General features: G+C 35.5%; 2 protein-coding genes across 5 annotated transcripts in view; both read right to left on the bottom strand.

The window, feature by feature from the left end:
- The window catches only part of MCMDC2 (minichromosome maintenance domain containing 2), a 29,856-nt gene extending 26,424 nt beyond the window's left edge, over window positions 1-3,432 (bottom strand). The window contains exons 1-5 of the mRNA XM_026516392.4: window positions 3,246-3,432; window positions 3,021-3,151; window positions 2,891-2,950; window positions 846-1,041; window positions 88-210 (exon numbers count right to left, since the gene is read on the bottom strand). Coding sequence (XP_026372177.2) covers window positions 88-210; window positions 846-1,041; window positions 2,891-2,950; window positions 3,021-3,151; window positions 3,246-3,339 — 604 coding nt within the window. The 5' untranslated portion in view covers window positions 3,340-3,432. The remainder of the gene's footprint in view (window positions 1-87; window positions 211-845; window positions 1,042-2,890; window positions 2,951-3,020; window positions 3,152-3,245) is intronic.
- Window positions 3,433-12,851: 9,419 nt separating this feature from the next.
- SGK3 (serum/glucocorticoid regulated kinase family member 3) overlaps window positions 12,852-15,139 on the bottom strand; it is a 130,554-nt gene continuing 128,266 nt past the window's right edge. For all 4 annotated transcript variants that reach the window (XM_057308130.1, XM_048216451.2, XM_026516393.4 and 1 more), the window contains one exon: window positions 12,852-14,706. In XM_057308130.1, the coding sequence (XP_057164113.1) occupies window positions 14,536-14,706 (171 nt within the window). In that variant the 3' untranslated portion in view covers window positions 12,852-14,535. The remainder of the gene's footprint in view (window positions 14,707-15,139) is intronic.

Raw genomic sequence — 15,139 nt, 5'->3', positions numbered from 1 at the left:
TTGAAAATACGTTCAATTTAATTTCCACATTAAGATATCAAATAGTATTTTAAAATTTGTAATTCCAAAATATAAATGCATTTTTACCACCAAGTACTCTAAATTTTCTGTCTTCTTGAAGTGAAGATGAACACAGATCACACAAAAAGTCATTTCTTACTGTTGCAGATTCTGTAGCACCAGGCACATGCACTCTTATATACTGAAATCCTGAAAGAAAAACAGCAAGCTAAATTTGTTTTTGGATTTAGCTATCCATTTTCAATCCTTTAAAATTATTCTAGTTCAAAGTATAATTAATTCAGTTTTGCACGTGGTTTCAGAGCAGTTCAATTAACATTTATTGCATGGCTATTTCTTGCCAGGCACTATGCTAAGGCACTGGTGATATGGATACTTAAACACAGTTTCAAAAGGCAGCAATAAGAAACAGAGAATTTCAATATGTGGTATTCATTTAGAGTGTTCACAGAGAAGAGAGGAATGACATCCAACCCAATGAGAAGCAGGGATGAATGGAAAAGATGTCCTGAGAAGGACTGTACTGAAGTTAAGCTAAAGGTTTGAGAGAGTACATTACAGGGAGAGGAAACAGCATGAACAGTCATGAAACAATGTATGAGAACAAATACTTCAGCAATCCAAGAGCACTTGTTACATTGTGGGAGAGAGAAAGGAAAGAAAAGAATGCACCTCAGGATTATGCAAAGTAAACTTGTAAACATGAAACACCAAGTTTTATTCCATTCTTTCTACTCTATGAATGTTTCACAACTAATGGTAAACACGATTTAGGATTAAACAATAAATTGCTTGATGTTTTGATTTTACATTTTTATATCTACCTTTTGAAAGAGGGCATGCTTCATCTGAACAAAGAAATCTTGCGCCTTGTGTATACTTGGTTACAGTTGTCATTGCAATCACAATTCCTTGCATCATATAAAATCTTTGAGATGCATAATCAAGGGGAAACTCACAAAGATCAAGACTATAACTTCGCAGAGGAGGCAAATGTGTTAACTTCAGCACTATATTAATCTAATAAGAATGTAAAAATAGTATTAATAAAAATTGTAGATCCAATGGGACTTGCATTACACTATACTAAGTGTATTTGTGGAGTAAATCAAGTAAATAATTTGTTAGTGTTATCAGGAGTCAAAATTTAAGCATAAGAAAAAAGATTTAAATATAAAATTAAAGATGCAAACCCTTAAATCTCACATTTTAATTGAAAATATTGTTATGAACTCGTAATTTTTCCTTAAAACCACAATTTCCTGGCTATATCCACTGAAAAGACTTACAAAACAATGAGAATCCAATAGCAATGAACCCTTCCAGTGCCCAGATTGTGATCTCTTAAGTATAATTTCTCACCAAAAGGAAACAAGGCTGCTTAAGGGAAATGGCTGACGGCAGGTGTGGGGCAAAAAATATACCAGATGGACTTTGTCTACCTCTTTGTGCCAGAAACCAAGGGAGCTACAAAAAACTAAAACATGGGATGTGTCAAAAGGACATAAACACAAACTTTAAGGGACTCCCAATGGACAAAAGGTACAACAATATACATCAAAAAGAATGACAGATTCATTGAAATATATCGGATATGTTTTTAAATTCATGAGTTCCTCATAATAAAAAAAAAAAAAGGAAAAACAAAACCATAAAAATTATTGGTCATCATTGGAGGCTCCTAGATTTCAACTCATTATTCTCTGAAAATTAATGAATGGAAAAAACCCACCATTTATTCTGCCTTTCAGGTACAAATTGTATTTCAGGGTAACCAAATAGTTGATGACAGAAAATTTCTGTTATAGAATAATTTCAGCTAATAAATTCAGAAAGGTTGCTGAAATTAGAAAAATCACAATTTTACAACTTCTAATGAAATAATGGATTCTAGGTAATGGTCATCAGTGGCTGCAAAAACTATTAGTTGAAAGTTGATGGAGAGTGTATATTGAAGAGATCAGACTGACATTACCCGAACCCACTGATCAATGTGGCATCACTAAAGTGGAAAACTGTGTATTTCTCCTAATGTAGTGCAATATGAAATACATGACAATAAGTATGAAGTATTCTTGTCAAAATGAGTTGAATCTGAATTTAAGTAAGTTTTTAGAGCCAATTTCTATTTCCCAGAAATATGGGGTATGGAAGAATAAGTTAAATACCATAAGAACATAATCAGACAAATCTAGATTATGAAACGTCGTACAGGACAATTAACTAGTTTCTTCGAAAACTCAGTGGTATAAAAAGCAAGAGGAAGGAAATTGCTCTAGAATAAAAGAGGTTTAATGAGATACAATAACCAATTATAATGTATAGACCTTGTCTTGATCCTGATTTGGACAAATCAATTGTGAGACACTCTTGAGAGCCTAAATGGGTACATTTAAAAATGGACTGGATATTAGATGATACCAAAAATTGTTATTTTGTAATGGGTCATAATGGCATTGTGGTTATATAAGAGAAATATCCATAACTTTTAGAGGTTGATACTAAAGGATGTAGCGGTGATATTAGAATGTCTGGGATTTGCCTTAAAATATTTTGGTAAAAAATGGATCATGCAGGTATGGCAAATATTGTAAACTATTAAATCTGAATGATAGACATATGGAGGTTCACTGTATTATTCTCTTTATTTTGGGGTTGGTTTGGAATGTCTTATTATAAAAATGTTCAATGTTATAAGTGATAACACAGGAAGTAAAGATATGTATTTAAGGTATTCTATCAAACTGAAAAAAATGTAACATTGTATCTTTTTTAATCAACAAAAATATGAATATAAAAATATTTATTTACAAGTAATCTTCAAAGTTTTTCACCTTAGTTTTCTTTGTTAAATTTAACTAAAACTTACTTGAGTTTCAGTCTGTAATTGTCCAATTAATGACAGAGTCTTAACAGCAGTAAAACAGACCTGTGATTTCAAACAAACAAAGTTACCAAAAATTCCACATGGCATAAAATTATTTCTTTCTTTAACTTACTGATTGAAAAACTTGAGCAGCTTTTAAAGGCTCATGTAAAATGTGATTTCCAAGTTCAGCATCCAATTCAACAATATCAGAGGGATTTATTAAAATATTGAATCGATAGACAGCATAACTTTGTTTTGAATCTGTAAAAATACACAAATATAAAAATGAGGATAGTTACATGTAGGAATTTATTGTAAAGTTTCTAAAATATAAAGTCACCTTTGCTGAACATACCATTGTAGTACTTGCAATCATCTATAAACTTTTGGAGGCCTCCACTTCTGTCAAGATAGATAAGGGCTGCCTCTTTCATTTTTAGATTTGACATTTTCTCCTAGTTGATGATTCTTCTCTATTACTAACTGATTAAACCACAGTTATTGGTAAAGACTACAGTTGGTGAAATGCACAGAAAAGATGAGAATACCTAGAAATAAAATAAATTAGAATTTACACTTCACGGTCTCTCATAAAACCTTACAAACTGTTCAACTTAAAATTGAGAATGAAACGAAATGAGGTAAAATCTCCAACTTAAAAAAATTCCTACCCAAAAGGAAACAAAACTTTGTGTTTTTTGCCAAATAACATTTTTTATCAACAGTAGGTCATCAGATTTTCCACAAGACTGCAAATTTAGGAACAGGACCCTCAACTGTTTATGACAGAGTAAGTGTTCCCAAAAAATGTTTGTTGAAATAAATATTAGATGATGAGGTCCCCCTGCAGGGGTTGTTTAAAAAAATGGAAGTGGTAAAAGTTGTTTCAAAAAATCTAAGTAAAGTGTAGTTAACCTAAAAAATCCGAGAACTTAGTTCTAGACCCAGCATTTCCTAGTTGCTATGGGGCAATCACCTGACCTCTCTTGGTTCAGGATCTTCATCTGTAGAAAATGAAGGAGTTGTATTAGATGATAAGGCCTCTTTTGGCTTTAAATCTTCTCTTAGTGACCAACATGAAACATTAACCCTTGGTAATGAGAATGGATTATGTAAAATTCATTTAAAGACAGCAAACAGTAATTGGAAACAATATATACCAATAATTGTATTAGGTGTTAGGGATAAAATGATTAAGATTAGATCCTTTCTTCAAGGAGTTGCCAATTTAGAGAAGTCAGAAATAATGACCATCACATTCATTATCAAATATTTATTGGGCATTTACTACTTATTGGATACCAGACTGTCCTAGACACTGGGGAAACAAAGATGAGTAAAATACTACTGTTCACAAAGAATACAGTGAGGGATAAGAGATACGTAAAAAAATGTAAAATTTACTTGCTATTTATTAATGTACTAAGGCACACAAAAGGAACAAGATATATTAAATAGTTCACCAAATGACTTCATCCTTGTGTTGGGGTCATAATATTTTCTATTGTTTTAGGACATTTTGACTTAATACAATGGGTCATTGAGAAAAAGCAATGAATTCTGGTTCAAAGGTGGTATTTGATAAAGATTCAATAATTGGAGGAGATGTAAAGACAGGGGGATTTTTCCAAAGATAAGGGTAACCCCTTGTTACCCCCATTTTCAGACCTATACTATTGAATCCATGTCCTTACTACTCAGCATTTCAGCTACTTTCCAAATAAAAATAATTGAGACTGTCCTTTTTGCTATTATACAGGGGGGAAAGTTCAGAGTTTCTCAGTGGTCTTAGGTACAATGATCTTAAAGTGTATGTTGTGTTCGGGACATTACATCTGTGCTTCATTTGAGCGTAAGGTTTCCGGGGCTGAATGAAGTGTGGCTGTTGGTAATGAAATGGTTGGGTGAGTCCTAATCAGATTATTAAAGTGTTTGAAGTCCATGACGATTATATAGGCAAAGAGAAGCCATCAAAGTTTTTAACAGGGAAGAATATGGTCAGATTTTTATGTTGGTATTCAATGCCTGTTGCCAGTGTGAATGATGGGTTGGATAGGGAAAAAGTTAATAATCAGTTTCTAGCTACTGAAATAGTCCTAAAAGATGTATGGCCCAATCCAGGGCATTAGGAATGAAATGAAGTAGAGGAGATGGATTCTAGACTTTGAGAGATTTCATGCTGGACATGGTAGCCAGCCTGTGAGTGTTTTCAGGATGGGTGCGGGTGGATGATGCTGCTCTAATGGAAATATGGAACCCCGGAGAAGAGAAGGAAAATAGTGCAAAGTTCATTTGAATTACCATAACCCTGACAGGCTCTTGGGAGGACACCCAGATATGCATAAGCACTAGGGCCACGTAAATCACCGCCTGGAGTCCAGCAGCTTAAAAAAAAAAAGGCAGGAGATGAAGCTCCAGCGTCCCTGTGTAAAGCAGAGGTCTTGGGAGTAGATTCACTTCTGAAAGGGGAAAGTGGAGAAACGACATGGAAGCCTGTGGAAAAGCATTAAATAAGAGAACGGGGATAAAATTCTACAAGTGTTCCCGTACTCTAAAGAACTCAAGTGTTGGTCACTTGTGACAGGCGTGAGTCGCGTCTCCCCGCCCTGTCGCGTCAGCAAAAAACACCTCACAAACGAAGCGGATAAAAGCGAATCTGACCTCACACCCTGGGATCCAGGACTTCTCCCACCGCATCCGCAGCCTCTGCTACCAGGAGCGCCGACCCAATAGCGCATAACACTCAATCTTCACCCACCGAGCCCCGCCAGGCGAACGCTCCCTTGAGACGAACACCCAGCGAGACCCTAGGACGCCTGCGCGCACCTCGCGGACGTTGGTGGCGCGGGGGCTGCCGGGACCCAGCCCCCACCTCTCATCAGGGTGGGGACCCAGACCCTTCCTCCACCCTCTTTAATTAAAACACTGTTGCACCCCCGTAAGGCAAAGTTGAGGGAGAAAGACAGATACAAACCGTTGCTTTTTGTTGTTTTCACAGGCCAAGGGTGCCCATGGTTTTTTTTGTTTTGGTTTGGTTTTTTTGTTTTGGTTTTTAATTTACTGAAAACTCTCCTGCTGGGAATGAAAAATGGTGTAATCAATTTGGAAAACAATCTGGAACTACCTCAGAGGTGGAGTTATACTATATGATCCAACAAGTCCATGCCACACATTAGCTAATATACATAGATAATGAAAGGATTTAAAACATACGTTCACACGAAAACGTATACACGAATATTCATAGCCAAAAAGTGGAAACAGCTGATAAATGGAAAAATACAATGTGGTATGTCCCTACAATGGAATGTTAGTTGGCCTTAAAAAGGAATGGTGTACTAATACATGCTTCCACATGGATGAGCCTTGAAAACACTATACAGAGTGAAAGAAGCCAGACATAAAAGGCCAAATACTGTATGATTCCATTTATAGGAAATGCCTAGAATAGGAAAATCTGTACAGAAAGAAGGTAGATTAGTAGTTGCTTAGACTTGAGGGGAAATGGAGAATGACTGGTAATGGGTATAGGGTTTCTTTCTTTCTTTCTTTTTCTTTTTTTAGTTGTAGTAAAATATACACAACATAAAATAAAATGAAACTCTGTACCCATTAAACAATAACTCCCCTTACCCCCATCCCTGCGCCCTTCTATCAGACCCGACAACCACCATTCCACTTTCTGTCTCCATGAACTTAACTATGCTAGGAACCTCATGTAAGTGGAATCATACAATACTTACTTTTGACTGGCTTATTTCACTTAGCAAAATGTCTTCAAGGTTCATCCCTGTTGTAGCATGCCAGAATTTCCTTTCTTTTCAAGACTAAATAATCTTCCGTTGTATGTGTGGATATCTCATTTTGCTTATCCGTCCATGTAAGATTTCTTTTTGAGGTAATGAAAATGTTCTCAAATAGATTGTGGTGATAGTTGCACAACTCTGAATAAAAGTGAATTGGACACTTTATTTATTTATTTGTTTGTTTGTTTGTTTGTTTTTAGAGAAGAAGGGAAGGGGGAAGGGGCAGAGAGAGAATCTTAAGCAGGCTCCATGCCCAGCACAGAGCCTGATGCGGGACTCGATCTCACAACCCTGAGATCTCAACCTAACCTGAAATCAAGAGTCAGATACTTAACTGACTGAGCCACCCAGGCGCCCAATTGTACACTTTAAATGGATAAATTGTATGGTATTTGAGTTAAATCTCAATAAAACTGTTACCAGAAAATCAAATTCAAAATTTGTGCTGACTCCTCCCCCCTTATTATTAGTTGGTATAGTTATCAGTCCTACTGTATTGCATGGTTTGGGGAGGACCCAGGGGATGTAGGGTTAGACCACTTTCCATGGAAAAGTAATTGAAACCATTCTTTTTAACATTTACTAAGGTGACAAAACACCTCAGAGTTTGTTTCTCTTGGGGAATATAATCTTTGTTAGTGATGAGGTGATGAAAATGCTTTGCTGGAGTAGAAATCAACTTGTAACAGCAAAGGATGTTAAAACTGTCTTGTACAACATTTCTGTGGTTGTGAATACTATTTTAGATGGGAAGAACTAGGCTATGGTCTGGTGATGGGCCTTATATTTTAAAGTAGAATCAGTTGGGGCATCTGGGTAGCACAGTTGGTTAAGTGTCTGACTCAGTTTTGGCTCAGGTCATGATCTCAGGGTCATGAGATGGAGCTCCATGTCCGGCTTTGTGCTCAGCATGGAGTCTGCTTGAGATTCTCTCTCCCTCTGCCCCTCCTGCTTGTGCTTGCACGTGCTCTCTCTTGCAAATAAATAAATAAATAAATAAATAAATAAATAAATATAAAGTAGAATCAATTCACAAAACGGTACTCATATATTTTAAAGTCTTGATTAACCAGTTAACCATAACAATTCATTTCTATGACAAAGTAAAAATGGAGTTTTGTATCAATCAAGTCCAGTAAAACCTAATAGGTTTTTATGTATTTAATACAGTCTTTAAAATATGTTAGACATAAGAAGAGGTCCCTGCGTGGCTCAGTCGGTTAAGCATCTGACTCTTGATTTTGGCCGAAGGTCATGATCTCAGGATTGTGAGATTGAGCCCGCTTCAGGCTCTGTGCTGGGCATGGAGCCTGCTTAAGATTCTCTCTCTCCTTCTGCGCCTCCACCTACTACCCCATTCCTTCTCTAACAAAAAAAAAAAAAAAAGAAAAGAAAGAAAGAAAGAAAGAAAGAAAGAAAGAAAGAAAGAAAGAAAGAAAAAAGAAAAAAAAAAAGAAAAAAAACAAACCCACGTACACACATATTTATATTAGATAAAAGAATGGGATTTAAAACCTTAAGTATTCAGTGCATTACTGCACATTGCAAACTCTCTGAAAATGATAGTGATATCTAGAGTAAAAATTTCATTGCTTCTTATTGCTACATTGCTGTAAATACTGTGTTATTATAGAATATCACTGAACATCATAAATAAATTTTCAGTGGTAGGTTGAGAATTAAAAACTTCCTGATAGATTGAAAATTTTAAGTAGATATCCAATGTGTAAAACTGGTACATTAAGGAAAAAGCAACATTTATTTTTAGGTATATTCACATGGAATTTTGTTAGGCAGATTTATAAAAATGAATAATTTTTAACTGATGGGTCATCGTAACTTTTTAACTCAGAGATGGTGATGTAGACTGGACGGTTTTACCCAAATCAAAATCCCTTTCCCTTCCATTCTCATTACTTCTCCCATTTTTTTTGTCTTTCAACAACTACACAGGGCTTTCTGTCACAATTTTTCCCCCTAAGATTTAAAAAGTTTTAGAGCAGTTTTAGATTCACAACAAAATTGAGCAGAAGTAAAAGAGAGTTCCTAGGGACGCCTGGCTGATTCAGTGGTTGGAACAGGCAACTCTTGATCTCGGGGTTGTGGGTTCAAGCCCCATGTTGGGTGTAGAGATTACTTAAAAACAAAATATTTTTTATAAAAGGGGGGGCATGCCTGGGTGGCTCAGTTGGTTGAGCGTCTGACTCTTGGTTTCAGCTCAGGTCATGATCTCAGGCTCCTGGGATCGAGCCCCACATCAGGCTCTGTGCTCAGCACTGAGTCTGCTTGAGATTCTCTCTCCACCTCCCTCCACCTCTTCCCCTCCCCTGCTTGCTCTCTCTCTCAAATAAATAAAATCTTAAAAAAAAAGAAGGCAAGGAGAATTGTACCCCTTGCCTCCACCCACGCATGGCCTTTTCCATTGTCAACATCCCTCACTAAAGTGGTACATTTGTTGGGCCATTGTAATGGGTGTGTAGTGGTATCTCATTATTGTTTTAATTTGCATTTCCCTGATGACATATGATGTGGAGCATCTTTTCATATGCTTGTCATCTGTATATCTTCTTTGGTCAGACGTATGTTAAGGCTGTTGGCCCATTTTTAAAAAAATATATTTATTTGAGAGCAAGAGAGAGAGCATGCAAGAGGGGGGAGGGGCAGAGGGAGAGAGAGAAAGAATCCTCAAGCAGACTCCCTGCTGAGCATGGAGCCCCACACTGGGCTGGATCCCAGGACCCTGAGATCATGATCTGAGCTGAAATCAAAAGTCAGCTGCTTAACCCACTAACTTATTGTTGACTTTTAAGAGTTCTTTGTATATGTATGTATGTGTATATATATATATACACATATATAAATAATATTTTATTTTAATTAATTTAACAAATTAATTTATTTAAATTTATTTTAATTTTAATTTAATTTAATTTTTAATTTATTTAAATAAGAATATTTTATTTTTAAGTACTCTGCTTGAGCTCTGGGAGGTCAATTTCACAAAATTGTGTTGACCCCTATGCCTGGCTCCCCCTGGACTTTTTAAATCCTAATTGTCTCCACTTAGCCTCTGGCAATTTGTTAATGTAGTTCAGGTTTTCCAACTCCTGTATTGACTCCTGCAGTGGTTGAGTCTCCGCTCCAGTAAGTTGCAACTTTATATTCACCTGCCTCTCCAATGTTGGGGGTAGCAATTTGCCCCGTGTCCTCCCTTTTCTTCTGTATCCAAGAAGTGTGTTTGATGATTCAGTGTTCAGCTTTTTACTTGGCAACTTCTAAGCTCCTTAGAGGCCACACAGGAAAATGGAAGTCCCTGTCATGCATTCTTGTGCATGGCTCAGGTTGGGCTATTTGCACCTCTTCACCTTCAGTTTTTCTTTGGCTGCAAACTCCTGAATTCTTTCATATGTAATGTGGTAAAATGGCTCAAATACTTCAAGATGGTAGTATTATGGATTATCTAAAATTCATTTTTTGTTATATATAGCTTTGTCTTTCAATATTTTTCACTGAGGTATAATTTATATAGAGCAAAATGCACCGCTCATAAGTGTTAAAGTCATATGAATTCTGACAAATACAAAGCTTTTTTTTTTTTTTTATTAGAGAGAGCCCGCAAGTGGGTGGAGGGGCAGAGGGAGAGGTAGAGAATCTCAAGCAGACTCCCTGCTGAGTACAGAGCCTGAAGTGGGTTTGATCCCACAACCCTGAGATCACAACCTGAGCTGAAATCAAGTCAGACATTTAAACAACTGAGCCACCCAGATGCCCCCAAAGCTATGCTTTTGATATCTAATTGAGGCATATAGCTAGGGTTATCTTTCTAAAGTAAGTGTTAATGTTCAACATCAATGCATCATTAACAGAGTAGGCTATAATTTCTGTATTATTGTTACTATTATTGAGGCACAAGAGAAAAATTCAACAAAGCAAGGCTGTATTAACTACTATCTGGAAAGAACTGAAAAAGTCCAATATACTGAGATCAAATTAGATTCTTTGGTAAGTCTGTTTTATTGCATATAAGCCTTCTGGATTTCATGAGTTAACTAATAAAACATAAAAACACTTAAATATTGATAACTCATTCTAGACTTTCCCACAGAAACTCAACTAAAATTGAAGTGTGAATCTCTGCTCCTTAATAACATGAAATACTGAAAATATGTTAGAAGGAAAAGGATAAATCTATGAGATATAGTCCTGCAGAAGAGAACTTTCAGTAAAAACTTCCAGCTCACATTTGAACACAAGATTTGTAAAATCACCAAACATGTCTGGTTCTTCCAGTAAGAAGGGTTATGGAGAGTGATGTGATTTTTTTTGTTTTACGTTATTAAGATCCATACGGTGTTCATTTTCAGCACAACATGTAAAAATAACTTTTTGTTTGTAGAATCCTTTGGTTGGCTACTTCACTGCTATAAATATCACTCTTACACTTCTCTGTAGGCTTTTTCTGTGTAATACTGCTTTAAATTATTCTCTACTATCTTGACTTTGGGTAAATTATTAAAAAGATACACTTTAAAACACCTATACTTCTTGCTAACTTAATTACCTCTGTAAAAATGGGCATAATGTAAGGGAATAATAAAATAAGAAATATTTTTGCATAGGGGTCTTTTTAACTATTAAGGAATGTGTTTAAAGGATTACAAATGAATGATTATGCAATATTGGTAAGACACCAAAAATGCTAAAGATGTAAAAAGTCCCAATTGGAATGCTTTCAGGGAAGTTAGAGAGCAATTTCTCTTAATAGTAGGTGAGTAAAGAAGAACTAAAATGGCAGAGCGGAAACCCAATATTTTTACAGCAGTGAATCCTTTTGGCCATCTGAACAAAGCCATGTAGCACTCCTTGTCCCAAGTAGATTTCATTTATACGCAAAACTTGGCATATTATTTCAAGGTACTCAAGCCATCTGAAACTCGTCTATCTACTTTTAGGGTTTTATAATAAAAGAACAGTCACCTTGGGATATGGAATAACCTGTAAAAATCAACGAAAGTAAAAACGGACCCTAAAGGCAAGTGTCAGAAAATCCCACTTTGACCTAACTTTCAAACTACATAACCGAGGAATTAAGTTATGAATTTCAATATGCTTTATTGAAAACGTCATTCTAATATCAACAAAAATTTTCCTATAATACTCACTCCCACTTTTCATACAGTGTATGATGTACAAAAGAATGACTCATAAAACATCTATGTAAAGTTTTGTAATATTATGCCTGTGGATAATTACTAGTTACAGGTATGCTAAAAGACACTGGTAATGGTGTTTTTCTAGTGATCAAATTTTACAGTAATAAATATTTCAAATATTTAAACCACCCTTTAAATGTTCACCTTTGCTAAAATTATATCCAAACACTGTTTGTTGGCTCTCTCTGTAAATATCTTAAGTTCAAAAATTATTTTGGCATATAAAGATTTTGAACAGAGAACCCATTTCCAGTCTCTACATCATCTAGCACCTCTCCCCAGGTGTGCCAAAAACTTGTCAATTTCAGTGTGTACTATGATGTAACAATGGCTGGGAACCTCTTCACTGTACCATATGCAATAAAATAAGAGGTATGGATAACATGAAGAATGTTAGGGATTCTTCAATTAGACCTTTGAATTTATTTTGGCAATAGCCATGAAATGGTTCAACTACTCAAAGGGCACACATTTTTTTTCTAAGACTTAGCATGCTATGAGAGAAAAAATAAAACTTGAAACTTGGAAGACATTTATTCCCTGAATGTTAAATATGTCAGCGTATGATAATCTAGATAATCTAATTTTTTAAAAAGATTTTATTTATTTATTTATTTATTTATTTGACAGAGAGAGAGACAGCCAGCGAGAGAGGGAACACAAGCAGGGGGAGTGGGAGAAGAAGCAGGCTCCCAACAGAGCAGGGAGCCCAATGCGGGGCTCGATCCCAGGACTCTGGGATCACGCCCTGAGCCGAAGGCAGACGTTTAACGACTGAGCCACCCAGGCGCCCCTAGATAATCTAATTTTTATGTGTGTCCAAACAGGTAAAGTTTTATACTTTTACCCCTCACATATAAAATAATTCCCTTTTGTAATGACTTTTATAAACCATCACCAATTTAATTTAAAATAATGACAGGAATTAGATGCTCATTATTCTTTTTGCTAGTTTTATTTTACTGTAAGATTTGTATTTCTTATGATCCAATAAACATCAGCATAATATTTTAAATTTGTTCTCAAAAATAAACAATATTGCACTTCAATTTTTGGCAGTTTAATTAAGGAGTGGCTGAGTAAAAAAAAAATCATACAGGAAGCTACAGTTTTTATCTTGCTTTATAATAAGCAAAGAACTTTGTGTAAAAGCAGAACTTACAGTAGTGCCAAATAAACCAAATATTTACAGTGTTGCTATTAAAGTCTTACCTCTAAAGGAAGATTCAGTGTATTGGATGCAAATATTATTAATCTAACAAAAGCACACTCCCCTCCCCACATTTTGCTGAACATTTTTAAGCCAAAGGGTATTGGTGTGAAATGCTTTTGTGATTTCTTTCTCAAGAGAAAATACATGGAAAGAATGCTTGTTCCTGGAACATATAAACTTGGTCCCTAAACTTTCACAATGTTTCCTACATGACTTGAAAAATCTCTACTCTAAGAAGCAGAATTCCAAGATAAGCATTCTTTTTTAGTTTTTCTGTATTCTCTTTTATAATGACAAGTACGCAGTTAGTTTGTTTTTAGTATGATTTTAAGGTCAGTTTCCTGTACTTTTTCTAAGACAAAAAAGATACTGACATTGCATCTGCCTGGATTATTTTTAAGTTTTGCTACATTGTAGTGAAATATATATTTATACTGACCAAGAATTTGCTATTCTATTTTTTTAATTCCCAATTAGGTAAAAACTCTAGAAGGCTCAATATTTTTCACTCATTAACCAGTTAGAAAGACAGTCTTGAACAGCTGCCTGCAAAAGCAAATACTGAGATTTAGGCCTACTTAACAACATAAAGACCAGAAAGAACATAAATAGAATGTATTTGTAATATAAATACATGACACAGAGACATTCATTTTTGGCACCACCTAAAAAAAATCCAGTAGTATTTTATTACCCTTCAGATCTTTGGGAATATTTTAAACTTTCTAACTTAGTTGCTAAGCCTTTACTTTTCTTCCAGAGAAAAAATAATTCACAAATTTGAACTGGTATTTCAAAAGCAATGGATATCCTTTTGTTATTTCTTAATTTGATCTGCGGAATGAACACTTATTCAAAGTGTTAACTCACAGCCCATGTGTTTACTATGCTTTTACATTTTAATCCTACCAAGAACTGATTATGTCAAACAATGACTTATCATGGAAAGATGTGGTTTCTTCTTAAACAACCACATACCAATTGCATAGTTCTGATCTGAGAACAAAGGTCAAAGTAGAGAGTTACAAAGGCATTATGTATGTTAACCGAACTGAAATAGGCTGTCGAAAAATAGTCTGTCTTGGGTAGATGTTAGTGTAAACTCAGTGGGGATAAACAGTCATTAGCAAAAAGTTTTCTTTAAAAATAGGTTAATGCTGAGAACAATAGCTTTTAAAATTTGTTTAAAAATAAGCTTAATAAACAATAATACAAATTTTAATTCAAAACTTAGCTCTTTGAAATGCCCTATTTTCTTGCATACAGCAGAAAATACATTTTTCATAGTTTTTAACATTACATGTAAAAATGAGGCACTAGTTAAACATATTTGAATATATTCACACAAAAAGGAGTTTCAGTCTCATCTGTAGGCTTATATTTTGCTCAATGGGTTTCTGGATGGCAAACTGTTCACAAAAATAAATCTTCTGACGGAGGTGCGTAAGAGAAACCAACGAACGCATCATCTGCCTCCAGTACACTGGCGTTCACTATAGAATAGTCAGAAGACACGCACACAGAATATGGAACTGTTTCTTCTGTAAATGCGGCATCAAAGTTCCTGATATCATCTGGTCCTGCCTAAAACATCAAAAGTACATTATTATTCACCTTAGCTTGTTTTTCACCTAATTTAGTCTTTCATTAAAACCGCTTCATGAATTTATATATTTATTCCTGGCAAGTTTAGATGTCTTCCAACTTTACCATTTCTTTGAAACAATTTCTGCATTTCCTTTCCAGAGTTCACTCTTTAGGTGAGGTTATCTGTCCTTCTAGCAAAGTTCTTGTTGGAAGTGGGGGGAGACAAGGGTGAGGAAGGCTGGCATAACAGAGTTATGTTAATTTGAACCTCAGGCCTTACGACTGACCCCCTTTCTCTCTACCCAGCACCACGCCTAAGTTTAGAAGAGGAGTCCAGGTAGGTTTTCAGGATGGCACTTTTCACTTGAGCTTCCATAAAATGCTTGCCCATCCAGTTTCTGTACTCTGGGTAGGTGAAGCCTTTTGATGA

Source organism: Ursus arctos, unplaced genomic scaffold (assembly GCF_023065955.2).
Source record: "Ursus arctos isolate Adak ecotype North America unplaced genomic scaffold, UrsArc2.0 scaffold_6, whole genome shotgun sequence".
Classification (NCBI taxonomy): Eukaryota; Metazoa; Chordata; class Mammalia; order Carnivora; family Ursidae; genus Ursus; species Ursus arctos.
Note: the sequence above shows the minus strand (reverse complement) of the source record. Positions and strands in the feature narration are given on the sequence as shown.